This window comes from Drosophila guanche, unplaced genomic scaffold (assembly GCF_900245975.1).
Source record: "Drosophila guanche unplaced genomic scaffold, DGUA_6, whole genome shotgun sequence".
Lineage (NCBI taxonomy): Eukaryota > Metazoa > Arthropoda > Insecta > Diptera > Drosophilidae > Drosophila > Drosophila guanche.
The window spans coordinates 1,287,678-1,307,597 of NW_022995757.1; the positions used below are offsets into that span (position 1 = coordinate 1,287,678).

Genomic DNA, 19,920 nt, shown 5'->3' on the forward strand with positions numbered 1-19,920 from the left:
CATTTGCTTTTGTTGCGGAAAAACAAGAACCGAATGTTGGCGTGTGAATTTTCCAAACAATTGAAACACCGAAAATTCAATGGAAATAAATGCCCGCCTAAACTCTACGATATTTGAAATCATCAAAACGATAAGCAATAAAAACAAAGCTACTACAAACAAGAACAACATTCAGATATACTATTTAAGATGAATAGAATTTTAGACATATTTTGTGTACTTAATTTTTTGTTTTTTTTTTTTGGGACGGAGCGAAGAGAGAATCAGAGAGGTTTTGATACGATGAAAACTTTTGCTATTGATATATGGTCCCCAAGACATTGAAAGAAATATATTTACGATAAGTACTATACGATAAATATATGTATATTTAATTGAGAATAAAGTGATGAACAATAGACAAACAAGTGTGGGTCTTCTTTGGGTCGAGTTTTATTAGAAATGTAGAAAGATAATGGAACGATAATGAGGGTATGGATTCTGTGACGGAAGGTAAGCTATACCAAGTTCCTAATCAAAGAATATGCCCATTGCTTACACTACTGTTTTTATGGAGTGTGAAAAGAGTCATTACCTCCTACTCTGAGAGTAGGGGAACGATCACCAACAGCAATGATAATGTTTTATCATCCCAAAGGCAAACAACGTTGGTTGGTTAACGTCTTGGTATAAAAAGAACATTTGTGCGTGTTCTGTAATGCGTGAAAAATAAATTTAAGTTTGTATAAATTATGAATGAGAATTAGTTCTCCGAAGAGGGAAAACTAGAGCCACGAGGACGACACACTATTGTATATCTCTGGGGGCATTAAGATCTGTGCGCTCTCTTATCACCACTAGAGAGGAAGAGAGGCATTTTAATTGTTATTTTAGATATGAAGCGTTGATAGATAAATATCATTTAAAAAATATATGTATATAAATGATTCGCAATTGCAATATAGTATTACAGAAGGTTCCCAGAGGAGAGAGGTGGCCTCTTGGCAAATATAATTTGAAAGTGAATGTTGCATCATTTGGCAGGCAGCTCTTCTAATCTTATCAGGGGGGAAAAGCCAAATTACATTATGAGTGCCGAGATGGGCTAACAAAACTCCCTAAGCTTTGGCCTTAAGGCCATATACCGCGCTCGAGAGGAGATAAGACGGTAGCAGCAATAGCTACTGGAAGTGGAAGCCAGCCCCTGACTAGACTTATATGAGGGATGGAGGAATTGATTTATGTGTAGTACAGAGGCACAGAGCAGACAGAGGCACGGTACCCAAGGTGTCACTCGGAAAGTCGCTTGGAAGATCACTCACCGTTCAGCAGTTTAGGAGCAGCAGTCGCCGGCATCTCATTCATCGATGAAGAAGTCCAAGTCCTACAAACTGGAGGCCCCCGATGGTGGTTGGGGCATCCTCGTGTGCATTGGCATGGCCCTGCCGTTTGTAAGCATCAGAGTTCTCAAAGGATATCCTTCCTGAATTGCTGGTATTTATTTTGCCTTTTCAGACGAGCGCCTTGGCCGCCCTGCCGTCGTTTGGTCTCGTGTTTGGAGACTTTCTGAAGAGCATTGGCGCAGAGACTAGTGCCATGGCCATCATTACCAGTGCCTTCTTCTCGGCCATGAGTTTTGCTGGTTTATTTTCGGGCTCGCTGTTCCAGCGTTTCGGCATGCGAGCGGTGGGCGTCACCGGTGGCATCCTGTATTTTCTGGGCACGGGCATGCAGCTGTTTGCCACCTCAACGATGCACCTAATGCTGGCCTTCAGCTTGGTACAGGGCCTGGCCTTTGGCCTGATGGTGCCCACCTGCTATACAACCTTCAATCATTACTTCGTAAAGAATCGGGTGATGTGGATGAGCTTTGCCCAAACGCTGATCGGCCTGGGATCGATGCTCTATCCGATTGTTATGCAGAAACTAATGCAATGGTATGGCTTTCGTGGATGCCTGCTGGTCCTCACTGGCCTCAATGCCCATGCCGTCCTTGGCATGCTCGTAATGCATCCAGTCGAGTGGCATATGCGTCCTGTGCCCCTCAGCGACGAGGAACTGCAGCTCAAAGAAACCACCACAGTGGTGGTGCGCATCCAGCCAGAGACTCCGCTCAAAATCACCGAGGCGGAGCCCAAGTTTCTGCGGCGCCTCTCGCATGCACCTCCCGATGAGCACCACATGCTGAAGGTCATCTCCAGCCGTGCCTCGAGCATCACCAGCCTAGGCAATTGGTCCGGCCCAGTGGTCGTCAGCGATGCCTCGCCACAAATGCTCCACAGCCTGCAGTCCTCCAGGCGTCCATCGATGGTGGGTGGATCACCGACGACGAATGCCACAGCTCCTGATGTCCCGAAAAAGGGTTGGATCCGCTCTGTTGTGGACTTTCTCGACCTGACGCTTCTGAAGAAGCCCATCTACGTGAACATTGTGCTCGGCATCACCTTTGCCCTCTACTCGGACATCACGTTCTTCACCATGCAGCCAGTCTATCTATTTGAATTGGGATACAGCAGGGTGAGTATTACCATATAAAGTTATTATATATTTATGTATGGATGCATATACATAAGTACCTAAACCGAAGTTCAGAGTTTATTTGATTGGAGTAACAAAAAGGTGACTCGAAATCGAATTACAAATTCGAAAAGCCTTGCAAACCAGGTACCATCAAAAAATCGAGCAAAGAGATATTCTCTTCTTCGTTTTTACACACAATTACAGAAGACTTTGAAAATTGCATTTGAATACCAAATTAAATTAATTAATAAATTCAATAATTCTGCATAAACGCGGCATTTTATTTATTACCTCGTCATTGTTTATGCAGAAATTAAACTCCAGATATCCCAATAAATTATTTTTGGTCTTAAAAGCTTTTACAAAAATGAAAATTCAATTCAAATTCTAATGTTCGAAACAAAATCGCGAGAGAAACCGACGCTAACACCTTTAAGTGTATCAGCTTCACAAGCATATTTACAGACACACACATTTACTTTTCTGTTTGATATTAAGTCGTATGATTTCACCACATAAGCTCACACAAGCTTAAAAGAGAGAGAAAAAGAGACGCCAAGGAAGCAGACGCTATCGCCATTTTGTTTTTCTCCTGCTTCACACACACACAATTTCATTTACAAAACTCGACAAAAAATTTACGAAACATTAAATGTTTCGAATGCTTAACTTTCAAAACGTTTTGTCCAAAGAATAGTTTCACTTACATATTTTATTGAAGTTTTGGCACTTTAATTCGGCTTATTTCACAATTAATCGGACACTTTTAGAGCTCATAGCATTTCGCCTGCTATTTCGATTCTGGCATTGCAGACATAAATGGGCCGCCTTTTATAGATTTGGGACAAGCCTTGCATTGATTTTACGAAAAACTAAGAAAAGCTGTGTGCAGCAAACTGTGAAGATCTTTTTCTCGCTCGCATGCTGCGCTGCAAACATCTCTATCTCGCTCGCACAAGCTCAACGGAAGGAGGAGAGCATAAGGGACATGGTAAAAAAACGTAGAACGCCGTCACCAAATTATCCCAGCCGCACCAACACACACACAAAGAACGCATGAATTTAATATATAATCAAAACCTTTCCGAAATACATATACACATTAAAATTTCGTTGAACCACACTAAACCGTTATGAACCGTTATGCTCATGCTGGAAAACTAATTCTACCACGCAGTCGCCGACGCCCGGCATCTAGGCGCCCAAACACAGCGTACAGAAACCATAAAGCAGTAGACAAAAGCAAGCAAAACGGACCCTGCGCTAACGGCATTTGCACATTGGAATGTCTTTTAGAGATGGGTACATGCATACTTACAGCCACACATATTTACTTTACCTTTTAAACTAAACCAAATGATTTCACCACACACGATGCAATGATTTTTCTCGCTCACCCAAGCTTACAAGAGGGAGAGAAAATATGACGTAAACGAAACCGACGCTGTCGCCATTTTGGTTTTTGTCCAGCTTCACACACACAAATAACAAATTAATTTACAAAACTCGACAACCAATTTTACGAAACATGCGCTGCAAAAGTTAAGCCAAGCGATTAGTATATTTAAACTGTTATTTGCTATAAAACGTCGGTGTTCCCAGCACAAGGTCAAACGGCAGGAGGAGATCATAAGAGACACGGTAAAAAATCTTACATAGCGGCTAAAATCCAGCAAAATCAACGCTGGCGCCAAACTATCCCAGTTGCACCAACACACACACAAAGGACGCATGAATTTAATATTTATTTAAAACGTTTCCAAAATATACACATTAAAATTTTGTTGAACCACACTTAACGTTCTGCTCTTGATGGAAAAATTGTTCTACTACGCAGTCGCCGACGCCCGTCATCAAGTCGAAGAAACACAGCGTTCAGAAAAAACAAAGCAGAGGACAAAAGCAAGCAAAGCGGACCCTGCGCTAACGGTTTTTCTTGTTCCTCTCTATATATAAATGTATGCATATGTATAATTATAAATTATATACACACACACACTCCTAATGCAATGATAGGGCGGGAAAGAGATGCGCACTGGAATGTCTGTTAGGGATGGGTATGGCCAATATTGTACCGTTTACACAAAAGTAAATTCGTATGTAAATTCAATCAAAGTTTGAGTCCCTCTAGCGCTTGCGCATCAGCTTATTAGCCTCCAAGGAAAACAATATAAATATTTTCTCAAACTAGCTTTTAATTGTACCTATGTATGGATGGCATGGACTTGCATAAAAACACATACTTACATATGTACATGGGTACATACAAATATGCATGTACATATATATGGATATGTATATGCATATGTATACATATTTAAGCGCTTTCATTCAAGTAATTAGTTACTTTGCCACTTTAAACCTTCACTTTTTGCTTTAATCCCCTTTCCTATAGCTGGACACTGCTACTATAATTGCTATTGGAGCAGCCGCCGATTTGACTTCGCGAATTTTTCTAGCCGTCACCGCTGTTTGCATACAAGTTCCCTCCCGATATATTTACTTGGCAGGAGCTGTTTTCACAGTCTTTGCCCGATTCGGTAAGTAGCCTCGATTGGAGGCAGAAGCCTAGGATTCTGAAGAGAAACACTCACCTTAAATTTTGTACTCTCCAGTTTTCAATGGCATCACGGAGTTCGTAGGCATGGCCTGCATCACAGCGGTTATTGGATTTTTGCGCACGTGGCTGCATGTGCCGCTGCCTTTGGTTTTTGCCGACTATTTGCCAAAGGAGAGGTTGGTTCTCTATCTACTAAAGTTTAAAATTTGTAATTAAAGTACTGTTCCCAAACAGATTCGCCACCGGGTACGGACTGTTCATGTTTACGCAGGGAAATGCCATGTTTCTCATTGGACCGATCGTTGGCATTATTCGCGACAAGACACGAGATTATCTATTAGTTTTTAATATTCTGAACGGGTTCATGATTCTCTGCGCTGTTCCCTGGGTCATCGAGGTGCTCATAGTTAAGTTTCGGCGACGCAACAAAATCGAACGCAATAATGTCGATCACGAAGATGTGACCGACGCGGGAAGCACTACTGTTGTACATTGAAAACCCTCGGACATTACGGGGCTTCTCAAGCTTCACACATACCCACACACACAACCAAGCATGCAATCACACACAACTCGAACAAAAGTTGTACGAAATATACGCATTACAAATTAAACAAACCTGGTAAAACATTTAAATCTAAAAGAAAACTTCACTAAACTTCGCGAAAAGAAACTTCACTTCTTTACGTGCTGAAAAACTTATTCTACTACGCAGTCGCCGACGCCCGCCATCGAGTCGACTGAATACAGCGTTCAGAAAAAACAAAGCAGAGGACAAAAGCAAGCAAAACGGACACTGCGCTAACGGCTTTTCCTTCTTCCTCTCTGTATATCTGGTCACATAACACACACACACACACACCCACCTATTGCACTGGTAGTGGTAAGAGGTAAGGGATGAGCAATGGAATGTCGGTTAGGGATGGGTACAGCCAATATTGTATCGTTTATACATTCGTATGTACATTCAATAAAAGATTGATTCAAAAGATTGGCTTATTAAATCCAAGAAAGGATGTGCCCGTCCGGGGCAGCACTAGTGCTGTTCATTGAAAAGACCTCTCACATTTTTGTATTTTCTGTTTAAAGAAATAAAAGAATAAACTATTTGAACGTTTAAACTTTTAGCGGGAAACGGAAGTGGCAGTGCTGCAGTTTGATTGCGTGCGAGTATCGATTGTAACGATCTAATCTATATCAATTATAATTATTTGTTTATTTATATACAGGTATCAAACAATAAATCGCATTGCTCTTACATTGAAATACGCACACGAACATTATGAAAATTGAAACTTGTTTTAGAAACATTATTTTATTATTGTCAGCGTTGGTGTTCCACCTGTTTAAATGACTAAGTTCGTTTCTTATTTTCTGTATATTTTTGGTATATTTTTAAAATGAGACGGTATATTTTGCTGATTTTTTTGGGTCATGTGATATATTTTATCGACACATCCGCGGTCACACTGAAGCAAATAGAAATAGCTCTTTTAAGCTATTATTTATTTATTATGTTGCAACAAATTAAGATGCTGCTGCTCAGCATCGTTACGCTTTGCCGGCGTGCCTTATGCTGCTTCTCGCGGCGCCGCAAGATGAGCCACAGCGGCGGTGGCATCACATCCAACGGGGACCAGCTAATGGCCGTCAATGTGATTGTGGAGCGGGGGGATTTTGCTACGTCTGCGGGATCAGCAGGTGGTGCTGGCAATCGGTCCGTAGGAAGGGAACGGGACTGGAACTCGTGGGATGACAGTCCCAGAACCGTGGAGGAGCACATAGAGCAATATCGTCAGCGCATGGCGCAGCCTCCAACGCCGCCCAAAGAAGAGCCCGAACCAGATTTCTTTAGTGTGAGTGTTGGTATTTGGCCCACACGGTGATATGTTCTGAATAATCAACTCATAATTGTGCTCTCTTTCCAGGAGCTGACACCCACCATCAAGCCACAAGTGAAATACTTTCTGGACGATCCCACAGCCTCAGCTGCGTCCAGCCAAGCAACTGACTTCTCAAGACTGCAGGCCCAAGATGTGGTACCCATCAGCGACACTGTAAGATCATAGATATCCACTATCCAATTGAGTTTTTTTTCTGAATTTTGCAACGTTTTATTACTCTGCAGGCCGATCTCGAGGACTGGGTGGATGACAATCCTGGCGGCTGGGAGGAGCTGGACACATCCGGGACCAAGCAAATCATACGCGAAAAGCGGCGAGAGGCGCGCCAACAACGTCAACCCTTGACAAGAGCCGTCCAGCCGACCATTGGAGCCCAGCGTCTGAGCGACATTCATCGCGTTGCGTAGCTGTCAGCTGACCTCCCCCGCCACTTCCCTTCATTCATCATTCCATTACCCATTTTTTCCCACTTTGGCAATTTCTTTATTGATTTTCCCCCGGCCGTCGCTAGTGCCAAGCGGGGCTTTGATTTAGTTCATTGGGCACACAAAATAAGTCTTGCCTTTCATTTGCACTTCCCTCTACCGGTCCCAGGCGCAGTCGTTGGGCCACCACTTCCTGATGGCTCTGTGGTCGCTGTGCCAATTGCCGCACACCACGCTTCGTTGGCTAAAACAGCTAGAAGAAGGCCTTAAAAGGGCAGACCATCGCTGAGGCATGATGCTTTCAGTACCATGATGTTGCCGGAGTTGCTGCTGCTGCTTGGCCTGGCCATGTCCATGTCCATGTCGGACGCGTACGATGGCAGTGTCAACTACTGGGAGGCGTTTGCTCCGGGCAAGCTGCTGCAACGTTTGGATGCACTCACACTGACCGATGTGGACCAGAGCAAGTTGGGAAAGCTGCCCGAAATGATTCAAGTGCTGGCAGAAACCCAGGAAAATGCTCAGGCGGAACCCAAGGCGGATGAGGATGCAGATGTGGCGGACGATGAGGTGGACAGCCTGAGTGCCGAGACCAGCCGTGAAGCGCAGCATTCTGGTGAGGACTACGAGCGCAACTACGAACAGTTTGTAAAGGAATACTTTGATCGGGCTGCCTCGGACGATGGGGATGCAGATGCGGATGCGAATGATGGCAGCAGGAGCCTGGAGCAGACCCATGCGGAGGCCAGCAACCACAAGAATCAGCGCTGTCGTCGCGTACGAAAGCAGGGCCAGCTGTGTGAGATTTGCCGAGAGGCCAAAAACAATCAAGTCTCGGAGACCTGCAGCTACTCGAATTCCGATAAGCCGGAGAAGTATGCCTATGACACTGGCAGCCAGTACAAGCGATATCGCGATGATTCCGCCGACAACGACAACGACGACGATGACAGCCAGCAGGAAGCTGTAGCCGGGGAGGACAAAGAGGAATCAGCCGCCGCCAGCAGCCTATGTGTGCGACGACTGCAAGGTAAACGCGTCTGCTATCAGTGCAAGGACAGCAAGGGCCAGCGGCTGCAGCGCTGCTACGACATGCAGGAAAAGCGCAGAATGAACAAGGCCACCTCATCCGCAGCAGCACCAACCACCAAAAGCAAGTCCAAGATATCCTCGAAACGGAAGCCACGTGCCCGACAGTCACAGCAATCGGAGCAGGAGCAACGCATCTACAAACGTACCATCAGCTACAGCTATGCCCAGGGCTCCAGTCCCAATGATGAGGAGGAGCAGCCCCCTCTGGCAGAGCTAACGACTACAGCAGCCACACTGCCAGCTAAACAGCATCGTCGCCGTCGCCTGGTCAAGGTCCTGCGAAGACGAGGCCCTGTTCCGTGATTGCATTTTTCATTCCATTCGCCTTCCCGCTCGCCCGTTCTCCCAGTAGCTAAGATATAATATTAACAATTTTTTTGTTTGCAATAAAAGTTTTCATAAAATAATGTGAAGACTTTTCAGAGAGATTTTTCCGATGTAGCTCCTGATTATCCTCAACCCATGGATAGTGCCTCTCACTGGAACTTTGGCTAGATAAATATCTGTAGATATCCCATTAATTGATGACTAAAACGATGCACCCCTTGATGGAGCTGCGGATTGGATTACCAATACTCATACTCATAATCATGAATCAACAATGAAACGCACAGTTTTAATGTTTTCAATTTGAACAACAATACATTCACAAAAAAGTTCGTTTATTAGGTGTTTCGGGGAATCTGAATCGGAGACTCCAACTCCAATGGTTTTGAAATCTTAGACAAAGAAGCACAGACACAATTTGTTAACGTTATACATTTGGCATAGGTAGAGAGAACATGGAAGCAATTGCGATTTGCAAACAACATTTATCTTAGCTCTAAGTTTAGTAGCTGCCAAAAGAGAAAGATAGAGAGAGAGCTACCATTTTTCCGCATGGGATACCTGGAGGCTGCTGGTTTCTGGTTGCTAGCTGGGGTTAAAGTTAAGGTTTTTGGGTATTATTATAGTGCTAGAGTTGGTTAAGCAGCAAGAAGGGGTTGTGCTCACAAGTCGGTTATTAAATGCATTATATGGAATTGTTAACATTTTGCCATGCCATGTATATGAAACCATAAATAAATACATTATAAACATAGAATTGAATGCATCGAATACAAAGGTACAAAGATACATAAATAGATGGATAGATAGGTGGATAGCTGGAGAGTCTTATCAACTATACGCTGGTTTCTTTGTGTTTATTTATTACTTCTATTGTGTGCTGATTTGTTGTGCCTTTTTTTGAACGATTAAACAACTGTTGCTTGACTTTTTGACAATTATCAGCAAATACATTATATATGCATGTGTATGTGGAGGGTCCTGCGATCCAAAAGACAACACAAATGGTTTTAGTATGTATGTATGTAAAGAGACACCAAGGGTATTCCCTGACTGACGTGTCCTATATATAGCCTAATGTTTCGTTCGTTATAATGCTCACAAAATTTCGTTGAATTCGTTGAGTGGACCGCTTAGCCGTGGCTAATATAAATATGTATAAAGTGTAGTAGGTACATAATGAGTAATATATAATGTATATAAATTGGCTGGCCTAAAACTCTGTGTGTGTGTGTGAGTGCTTGGATCAATCATGATCAGACAAATATATTTGTATGTGACGTATATATTGTTATGGATAAAGCTATTACTTCCATCATCATTCATTCATCATCCTCGTTGTTTTTTGTTGTTTTGGTAGCCCTTGTTGCATACATTTTGTGTGTGTGTGTTTACATTCATTATATATATGCTACATACATACATATACGGTAGGTGTATAATAGATTATGATTTATACGGTAGATGCACTTTTTTGTGTTCCTTTTTTAAAGCTTCTTTTTGTTTTCTTTTTGTGCATTGTGCATAAATTAAAACTTAGGCAATTAATTGGTTTTCTTAAGCTTAAAATATATAAACACATGCATACACACACATATAAGAACATTTTCGTTTAAACTTTTGTGGTTTGTTTTTGTTTTTGTTTCGTTATTTGTTCTGTAGGTTTTGGCACAAATGTTTCGTACACTAAACAGAGAGAAAAACAAACAAACAAAATATAAAATATTACACCTTTAAACATAAACATAAAAACAATTTGTATAATTAAAAAAAATATATATGTATACATATGTATATTTAACTAGGATGCAGGTTTGTGGGGCGGGGTGCGGGAGGGATGTGCTGTCGCTGTGGCTGTGGCTGCCGCATCTATCTGACCCACTGGTTGAGGCTGCTGTTGTTGGTGCTGCCGTTGCTGTTGCTGCTGGTTGTGGTGGCGGTTGCAGCGGTGACAGCAGCAGCAGCAGCGGTGGTGGTCGTGAGGCTGGTTAGGCAGGGTATACCCTCCAGGAGTATGGCTGCTGGCACAACAACAGCTGCTGGTGCTACAATTTCGACTACATTAATGGCTGCCTCTACGGGCGACATGGCCTTGGGTGTACCAAAATAGACAAGCGAATTATAATATCAAAGCTCGTCATTAGGCGAATGCTCCTGCACGTACTCCTTCGGAAAATACCCAACCTGTTGTCACAACAAAAACAAAAAGTATAATTAATATATTCACACAACGATAATCGTAAGGTGGACACGCACTGTATCACCAATCTTGCCACGCCACCAGCCCTTGCTGTCCCCATCCTTGCCTATAACCAATATCTGGCAGTCGGTGCGCAGCTGCAGTTGATTGCTGCCCGGCTTTGGTTCGTAATCGTACAGGGCAGTGGCTATTACCTCACGATATGGCCACTGCAGCAAAGTATTTAATCTGTAATTATAAATAGAATTAGAAAAGCACAAATCTATGTAGATGCTGACAGATTACCCCGCAAAATTCTCGCCTAGATCATTCCTTTCGTAGTAGGAAACCAGCTCAACAATCGTCTTGAAGTGCCGCCGTGCCGACAGGCAATAGAGCATGCCCTCTGTGCCGATTTCCTGATTGATTTTCATATGCTTAATCACATGATCATCGGTTCTTAAGTGGGGATGAATATATTAAATGTACAGGAAGAAATTTGAATTATGACCCATTCTAGACTCACTTTAGGCTCAGGGCATACATCGTTTCATGTGCCGTCGATGGCCCCTGGGGTCGTACGCGCAGCAAATACGTGCCAATGCGTCGATTCTCCAAACGATTGGCCGCGGTCTCGCGATCCATGTTGCCCACAAACCAATTGAATTCGGTTAGCTGTCGATCGCAGACTGGCGGCGGTTGGGTAATGGGGTTCTGCTTGCAGCGACCCGTCGACGAGATGCAGCCCTTGTGTACGGCTATGAGGCACACCTTGCAGCGATAGCCCTGATGGATGCGTCCCTTTAGAAACTTGGAGCAGTGCCGGCATGACGTTGGTGTATCGAATGTAAATATTTCCATTTTGTGATCCGTATTGCGGCAGCCAGGCGGATCCAGGCTCTCCCTAAACGAAATTAGAACAAATAACAATAAATATCAACCGAGTTATGGCTGGAAGGGGACTCCCAATGTTCTCAATATTCTCACTCACATTGCCTCGGTCAGTGCCTTGCGCCACTTGTCCCGCTCATGCTCCGACTTGAGATACAGCGTAAAGGCCGTTTTGCCCGATTTGCGAGCCAACAGTAACTGATACTTGAAGCGCGTATCCCGGCCGAGGGTGCGCCGCGAGTGGCTCTGCTCCACACGATAGTCGGCCAGGTTATGCGAGTCGCGATATGTGTACTGCATGTCACCCGTTTTGATGTGCAGCGACTTCACCATTATGAGTATCTTGTCAAAGACAAACGCATACCGCAGCTTGGTCTTTTGATCCTCGTGCGCCTTGATGTGCAGCTCCCCGTCGAGCAGGAGGCGTCCGTATTGCAGCAGATCGTTGCCATTCTGCAGCAGATGCAGATCGAATATGCTGTCCTTTACCTTCTGTATGATGACCAGATGGTCCGAGTCGCGCTTCACCTCATTGATGTACTGCGACACATCGATCATGGCCTCCTTGGCACGCTCCAGCGAGCGGTAGTCCTCATGCTGCGGTGCCGTCTCCTTCACCAGCTTGTCCAGCAGCAGATGGTACTTGAGGATGCGCTGCATGGGCACCGACAGTATGTCCCGCAACTGCAGCTTGCCCACATTGTATTCCCGCTCGCATTTCTGCACCAGTTGATCAATGATCTGATTCTTCTTGCACACATCCGCCAGATAGTCAATGGCGCCCAGCAGGCAGCTGCAGTACTCGCCATAAATGAGGAAAGGCTCACGGAAATCCATGAATACCTGAGCCATTCTCAGCTTGGTGCTGGGCGAAAGGGCTTCCCGCAGTCGCTCCAGGAATCGTGTGTGTATGTCAGCCAGCTCCTAGAGATCCACCAATGAAAAAGGGGGAAATAAAAGATACATATGTAGAAACAAATCGAACTGAACCCTAGGGATATACTCACCCTAATTCGTGGAAATATAATTCGTAGCTCGTCCTGGTTGAGGTGCCGTTCTAGCGGACCCATAAACTTCAACTTTAGGGCATTGAGAACATCCAAATAGTTGGACTCTGTGTCGATTAGCTCCCGTATCACGTAGTCGCGCTGCTCGAAGCTGGTCGATGATGCTGTCTAAAGGGGCGCACAAAATCAGAGACATTAGTTTTGGCAATCAGCTGAGTGTTTACAGCGGCGTCTCATGCACAATAGAAACATCAGCAGCAGTTTCTACCTGGCTTCTACTCGTCCTGTGCAGGGCGCACAAGTCTTGGTAGACCTCCTCCTCTTTTGTGTTGGTGTGATCGTAACCAGTTCCATTGCATGCAATATTGTCGGTGGTACTAAATGAAAATAAAACAAAAATCAAATAATACCAAATTATAGCACATCAAATTAAACAAAAACATGAACAAAACAAAATCAAATAGTATAATCGAGAATTGAAACGTTTGAGTTCGATCTATTTAGCCCGCGTTTAGAAATCTCATCGATAGCCGTCATCCGATTTGTTACTATCGATTGTTTAATACCCCAACTCGGAGCGAGAGGCCAAAAATATCTGCGAGGGAACATAGGGTACCGAATTAGATACATTCTGATACCTTTGGGTGCTCCCCCTAGATATTATATAATATAATGTAAGCCAAATCACATCGCAATAAAAAAACATGTAAAGAAGTGAATAAAGGAGGTTTTTCACGCTAGCGGTGTAGCCACTAGCGGTCAAAGCCTGTCGACAAAGGTACACATTTCCTCGTCAGATGTCTCTGTTGCTAATTACATAGATATGTAGATAATGTCTAACAAACGTGTAGTTCCCGTGTAGTTTCCATGTAAGAACATATACATTTTTTTCACAATGCAACTCTACTGCAAAGTGCATGACGATGTGCTATTAAAACAGCTGTCACTGTGTGTGTTCGGACTTGGATTTGACGAATAATAATTGCTGATACTGTGCAATAAAAACAAACGAAATGGAGCATCATACATACGCCAAAAGTGGTTTGAAAATATGTAAGTTGCAGGGCAAACACATGTGCTCTTCTCTCATGCCCCCTGCCCTCACGATTCTAACGCAAGTACTTCCTTTGTTTATTCTGTTGTAGGGACCATTGAGCAGAAGCGCAGCCTAGTGAAAAAGCGCATTAATGCTGATTATTTGTTCAATAAACCGTCTCTGAGGGGCGATCGGCCATGGAAGTAAGTGTTTGTGCTTCCCAGGGAGAGGTAGGGTGTACTTTTTACAGTGCACGAAATAAGCATGGAACGAGGTGGCTTGTGCATATGTAACGCCAAATGTATTTATGTAAATTTAACTGACGTTTTGCAGGACTTTTAAGGAAATGGCCCAGATTGGTGACTTTAGCGAGCATGCCCTGCGCCAGCAATGGCAAGCCCTGGTCTATGCCTATCGCACTGAGAAGGAGGGCATCAGTTCGCCCATAAACGATCTGGTGATCAAAGAACTCAACAAGAAGTGGGAGTTCTTTGGAGAAATACACAGATTCATGATCAAGAAGAATGACCATCATTCGTATGCGCAAAAGGAACCGAATGAGCGCCTGGTGGAGCCGATATTGCGTTGCCCTGAATCCACCAAAGTTGTTGCAAAAGCTCAATCAACAGCTGAGAATAATGCTGAAAACTCATCGGACGACGATGGACTGGAGGTAATAACACCTGAACCTTACCCTGCTGCACTGAAAGAGATGTTAGAAGACGATCCATGGCATCCTGTCCCTACTACACTGGAACAGGTGTTGGTTGTCGATCCAAGTGAACCTCACCCAAAGACACCGAAAAAGGTGCACCCAAAGGAACAGAACGACAAGAAGGAGGCTGACGAGATGGAGGAGAATTACCCAGCCCTAAAGAGGATTAAGTCGGAGAGCTATGGGAAAGTAACCACACACGGTCATCCGATTCCTAAATATCGATATGTCTGGGTTCAGTATGGTGGGCCGCTCGAGGACAACCAAACCGAAAATGTCAACAACTCTGCTCAACCCAAAACTCGTAACTTTCGAAAGCGTCGGGCCGGAAAGGTACTTAGCGAGAAGGATAAGTACTACAGGTGAGTAGTTCTCTAGCTGCTCCTCATCCACTTAATTAATTAATAATGATATAATCCCCACCAACAGACATCGTCGTCGCTTCGAGCAACGACTGGAGAAACGCCTGAAAGGTTTTGGCAAGGCTGTGAGTGTCATTTTGAATCACGTGGCCACCAATTTAGGGGCTCAGACCGAGATGCCGGACCTGGGGACGTTATTTGACTCTGATTCGATGCCATCGAGCAGCAGTGACAGCAGCGCTGACGAGGACTCCGAACAGAACTAAACACACAAAAAACAGAAACAGGTTACAGGGCGGGTAATCTTTAAATGAGTAAGAAAGGAGAGGAGTGGAGCCCAAGGCAAAGCCAAAGAAGCTAACACTAAAACATGGTCCACGTTTTTGTTACACCTTTTTCTTTTGTCTGTTTTTTCTGTCTTGGTTCCTAACTGCGTGCAAAACACTTGTAAAAAAATTGAAGGGAAAGACTATGTCTCGTAGCAACTAAAAACGATTTCGAAATTTAAGAGTGTCTAATAGAAAAAGTAAAAATACATTCACTGATTAGGGGCAGGGCCGGGAAAAATTTGTTGCACAAATAACGAAATCAAACTAAAGAATAGACTTAATGTTACAAGAAACGAGAAGGGACGTGTGAGACGCTTCTTACGCGTCGCAACTTTTATACCCGGCACTCAGTACTACATCTGCACCTTAGCGGTTATTTGTCAAAATTTACATTTGAAATTTTACATTATCTTCATCTGTCATCTACCTCTACATCACTTCTCACGCCAACGCGCTATTTGACCTCGTCCCTCTCCCCTAGAGCCACACACTACACGAAGGAGAGTGTGGATGCGAGAATGTGCAAAAAAAAAGCAAAACAAAGCTGCGGGATTAATTTCTTCATTCTGGCTATAATAGTGATCCAATCGGATCCCAATTCGGGCATCTGATAGATATGGTTATTCCCTACAGAAAAGTGGTTTTCTCGAATTTTTAACATTGTGGCTGTGGAAGAATTTCGACCTTTTGCGGGGGCGGGGCTCATTTTTGAAATACACTTGTAACAGTGTGAGCATACATAAGTCTGGATGCAAAGTTTGGTGGCTCTATCTTTTATAGTCTCTGAGATCCAGGCGCTCAACAAGACGGACGGACAGACAGTCATGGCTCATTCGACTCGGCTATTGATGCTTATCAAGAATATATATACTTTATGGGGTCGGAAACGCTTCCTTCTGTGCATTACAAACATTCGTTATTCCCCACAAAAACACTATACCCTATTTACTCTTCGAGTACCGGGTACTCGGGAAACAGAAAAAGCTGCTAAAAAGAATATGGGACTGCTGACTGCATAATAAACAACATCGAACATAAGTAGGAAATATCAACGAATTGTTAAACAAATCAAAAATAAAAGGCTAAAAAAATCTATATACACTGCAGCAAAGAAAACGCGTACGAAATTTTGAATGGCAATGGGCGGAGGGATCAATCTATAACGGCAGGGACAAAAGTCCTCATTGAATGCATGATATGATGCTTGAAAAAAAGAATAACTGAGAGAACTGTTCAGAAAATACTCGAAATACTCGTAAAGACTATATTTAAAATCTATTTTTGAAAAAGAGTAAAAAATTTCCCCGCCCGATAATTGTTTTTGTTTTTTTAAAGGTGGGGTTGAAATATAATGCCAGGAGCGAATCCTACATCCAATGGCAATCAGGCAGATGAAAGATAGTGCGACGGCCTTATCGGCAGAAGAAATAACAGACAGGGACGTCAACCCCCCGACCATAACCCTCTGTATTTCGGATCGATACACAATCCAAAATCCACATTTGAACGATGACTAGGCAACAAAAAATTCAAGCAATATGCTGGATGTTACGCCAAATATTGTCAAATAGATGTTAAATATGGCAATAGATGATAATCTTCAAATATATATAGACACAAAAAAAAACAGAAGCAACAGAAAGGAAATAAAGTGCAAGGGGGGTATAATTGTTGTGGAGTGCATTCGTTGGGGATGATGTGTTTGTGGTAGTTATATTAAGATTAAAAAGATATTTGGAAGATTGAAGTACAGGTAGGAGGAGGTAGAGCAGTTGGCCTGGGGAATGGGTTAAGGACGTGGAATGGCGGATTACAGTGAAAGAGTTAGTAATGGATAGACGGCACACCTCTGGTTTTGGCTTCGTTTGGAAGGTAACATAGCAGAGATCCTCGTAGACCTTCTCATCGTCCTCGCTGTAGATGTACGAGTACTCATGCTCCGAGGAGCTAATCGACGGGCATGACTGATAGTTGTAGACAGCAGCGGCGGCCTTCTGCAGCCACTGGCTCTCGTTGATGAACAGCGACGAGTTGGAGGAATGCAACAGTGACAGTGTCGATGCACAAAACGATGCATTCGATGCGAACGCCTCGGCAGCAGCCTCCGAGGTGCTCGGCTTCGGGGCTTCCCTTAGCAGGGCAGCGGTGGTGCGTGTGGGCGCAAGGGTCTCCGGCGGTGAAGCGACTGTCGCCACAGGCACGCCCTCTAGAGAGGCCGTGTCGTCCAGCGAGAGGTCAAATGAAAGGGTTTTCATGGAACCATTGCCACCGCCATTGCCACTGCCGGAGCCCCCGCTGCCGCCACTGCCCGAGTCATTGTCCATGGTCCCATCGCCGATGTCATCCATGTCATCGATATCGTTGTCCTCGACGCCATTCTCAATGGTTATGTCGCTGTTCTCATCCTCCACCGAAACGGACCCAGAGCCGCTCTTCAAAGTCCGTTCGTAGAATCCTTCCCTGGCGGCGGCGGCGGACGCGGATGCAGGCACAACGGCGGCATCGATGCTGTTGGTTTTTCGCATTTCACTGCCGTCGGTAATGCAGTGCACAATTTTGTTTGTTTGTTTGTTTTTGTTTTTTGTTTTTTTGTAAAAGCAATGCAACTCACAGATGCAAATAAGTTACACACATGCATACAATGATGATTGGGTAGGCAGTGTGTTAGAGGGAGAGAGTAAGAGTTACAGAAATGACAGAGACAGAGTGTGTGTGTGTGAGAAAGAATGCGTGTTAGATAAAAGCAACGGGACAATGGGATTGTTTTGGATTTTATTCAAGTTTTTGCTTTCGTTTTTTGTTTTGTTTTTGATAAGCAACCAGAGACAGACACAAGGGCTTAGGCGTTCTGTACGTGGACTCATAATGGTATAAAAATTGTCTGGGGAAGGGGGAGCGGAAATGCAAAATACATTGCATATCCGCTGCATACATACGTACATACATACATATGCATATGCTGCTCATAGAGCGGGGAGGTGCATACATATTTCATAAAGAGAGCGAGAGATAAAACTTACGTGGAGTGAAGATCCTTGTAGATGGCCTCATCCGAATGGGAGCGTTCGCTGGGCGAGAGCAAAAGGTTGAAGCCGCTGAAAAAGAAGATCCAATCAGCATTTCGAATTGGGTGTCATACAAGCATAGCCAGGGATGGAGACCACTGCTTCCATTAGCATTAGGTCAAGACAAGCAGTTCGATCTCTCATAGCCCATCTCTGGTTCTGCTGGTGGCATTGCTCTCCTCACACACTCACACTAGATCTGGATGGAGCTGTTGCACCTTGCGACACTGCGACAGCTTCGAGAGCGTGATCAGCACCCGATGGAAGTTGGTCAAATCGTAGAGCATGGTGGGCTCAAATAGATCCGCATCGCGTATACCAAAATTATTGTGACAGACATCCAGGAAAAGCTTAATGTTCTTGCTGCACAGAAACTGTAACACAGAAAAGTGGAACACACCACGATGATGATGATGCAGCAGGAGAATCGTAATGGTAGGTGTCCCACCTGCGCCATTTGGGGCTTGCGATTGAATTCGCGCGGATCCATGCTGCTCGGATCCAGATGGATGACCAGATTGCACAAGAGGACGCCATCCCGCAGCGTCATGGCCAGTATCCGGATCTCGGCGTCGGGCAGGGCGGCCTTGTGGTCGGGCGGAATGATTTTACATCGCGTCAGCCAGGCAACGCATTCGCGCCACAGATCTGCATTGACAGCGGCGATGCCGCCGCCAAGGGAGTTGCCAAAGCTGTTGCTGCTATTGTTGTTGTTGTTGTTGGAGGCCATTTGCAATATTGGGGGTGGCCAATTTTGGGGGAGCAGGCAGGCGGAGTTTGGGTGGTAGTTGACCTCGGTCTTGGGCGTGTGTATGTGTGTGTGTGTTGTTGCTGCTGTTGCTGAGGGAGCCTCGATTGCCGGGGCACGATGGCAGGCGCGCGCACAAACTTCGTTGCGTTAATAAAAACAATTGGGCCTCATCCGTATCCGTGGGCCGTGGTTTTCCTGGACAGATTACAGATAACACATTACACAGATGCAGCAGCGCGACGCTGCACACACTACATCAAAATCACAAGACGACGGACAGACAGATAACAACTTCGACAGATATTCTTTCACTGCACTTTTCTGGCTCTGGCGTTAATTTTTTTAATTTTTTTTGTTTTTCTCTTTTGACCAGTGTTACCGCAGGTTTATCGATCAAGTATACCGCATGACCCTCAAAAATATACCAAGAAGGTACCTTCTCGTTTAAAAAATATACCGTAAATATAAAGAATTCCAAATAATTTTAAATTATACTTAATATTACCAGCTAGTGAAGACTCTCTGCACTTAAAATATAATTTATCTGATTGACAAATCCATTCTCCACAAGATTAGCTAAATTTAATATATGGTCAATTGCATGATTCAAAACGCGATTTTATACCGGTCGACTGTACAGTGAACTCAATTTCTTCGTTAAAATATCCCGAAAAATATATAATACACCGAAAATGGTGACCCTGGTTTTGAATGACGATGGGAAAACGACAATTTGTTTGTTTTAGAGCAACATTGGACTGTTAAACGCATTTTGTGG

At 44.2% G+C, this 19,920-nt stretch overlaps 5 protein-coding genes across 6 annotated transcripts; 4 read left to right on the forward strand and 1 right to left on the reverse strand.

Annotated features, from left to right (window-relative positions):
- Positions 1-1,275: 1,275 nt before the first annotated feature.
- Positions 1,276-5,673, forward strand: LOC117590344 (monocarboxylate transporter 9). Its single transcript, XM_034282843.1, has 5 exons — positions 1,276-1,430; positions 1,495-2,496; positions 4,895-5,039; positions 5,115-5,235; positions 5,294-5,673. The coding sequence occupies exons 1-5, from the start codon at positions 1,347-1,349 to the stop codon at positions 5,553-5,555; spliced, it is 1,614 nt and encodes a 537-aa protein (XP_034138734.1). The 5' UTR covers positions 1,276-1,346; the 3' UTR covers positions 5,556-5,673.
- Positions 5,674-6,514: 841 nt separating this feature from the next.
- Positions 6,515-7,402, forward strand: LOC117590452 (receptor-binding cancer antigen expressed on SiSo cells). The gene is made up of 3 exons (XM_034283072.1): positions 6,515-6,915; positions 6,988-7,116; positions 7,188-7,402. Exons 1-3 carry the CDS (start codon positions 6,574-6,576, stop codon positions 7,368-7,370), a joined length of 654 nt encoding a protein of 217 aa, XP_034138963.1. The 5' UTR covers positions 6,515-6,573; the 3' UTR covers positions 7,371-7,402.
- A 260-nt stretch (positions 7,403-7,662) lies between these two features.
- On the forward strand, positions 7,663-8,887 carry LOC117590449. Its single transcript, XM_034283070.1, has one exon. The coding sequence runs from the start codon at positions 7,698-7,700 to the stop codon at positions 8,781-8,783; it is 1,086 nt and encodes a 361-aa protein (XP_034138961.1). The 5' UTR covers positions 7,663-7,697; the 3' UTR covers positions 8,784-8,887.
- Positions 8,888-9,192: 305 nt separating this feature from the next.
- LOC117590448 (protein vav) lies at positions 9,193-19,530 on the reverse strand. 2 transcript variants are annotated; one of them, XM_034283068.1, is made up of 10 exons: positions 18,840-19,530; positions 18,584-18,765; positions 18,347-18,421; positions 17,174-17,855; positions 12,885-13,052; positions 11,978-12,801; positions 11,513-11,890; positions 11,293-11,445; positions 11,064-11,235; positions 9,193-10,991 (listed from the first exon to the last, which is right to left on the reverse strand). In XM_034283068.1, the coding sequence occupies exons 1-10, from the start codon at positions 19,119-19,121 to the stop codon at positions 10,935-10,937; spliced, it is 2,973 nt and encodes a 990-aa protein (XP_034138959.1). In that variant the 5' UTR covers positions 19,122-19,530; the 3' UTR covers positions 9,193-10,934. The 2 variants fall into 2 exon arrangements, with proteins under 2 accessions (XP_034138959.1, XP_034138960.1); XM_034283069.1 differs by lacking the exon at positions 17,174-17,855 and adding an exon at positions 13,153-13,261 and having other exon boundaries at positions 10,572-10,991; positions 18,840-19,525.
- LOC117590450 lies at positions 13,785-15,669 on the forward strand. The gene is made up of 4 exons (XM_034283071.1): positions 13,785-13,937; positions 14,030-14,123; positions 14,254-14,997; positions 15,065-15,669. The coding sequence occupies exons 1-4, from the start codon at positions 13,898-13,900 to the stop codon at positions 15,261-15,263; spliced, it is 1,077 nt and encodes a 358-aa protein (XP_034138962.1). The 5' UTR covers positions 13,785-13,897; the 3' UTR covers positions 15,264-15,669.
- Positions 19,531-19,920: the final 390 nt, after the last annotated feature.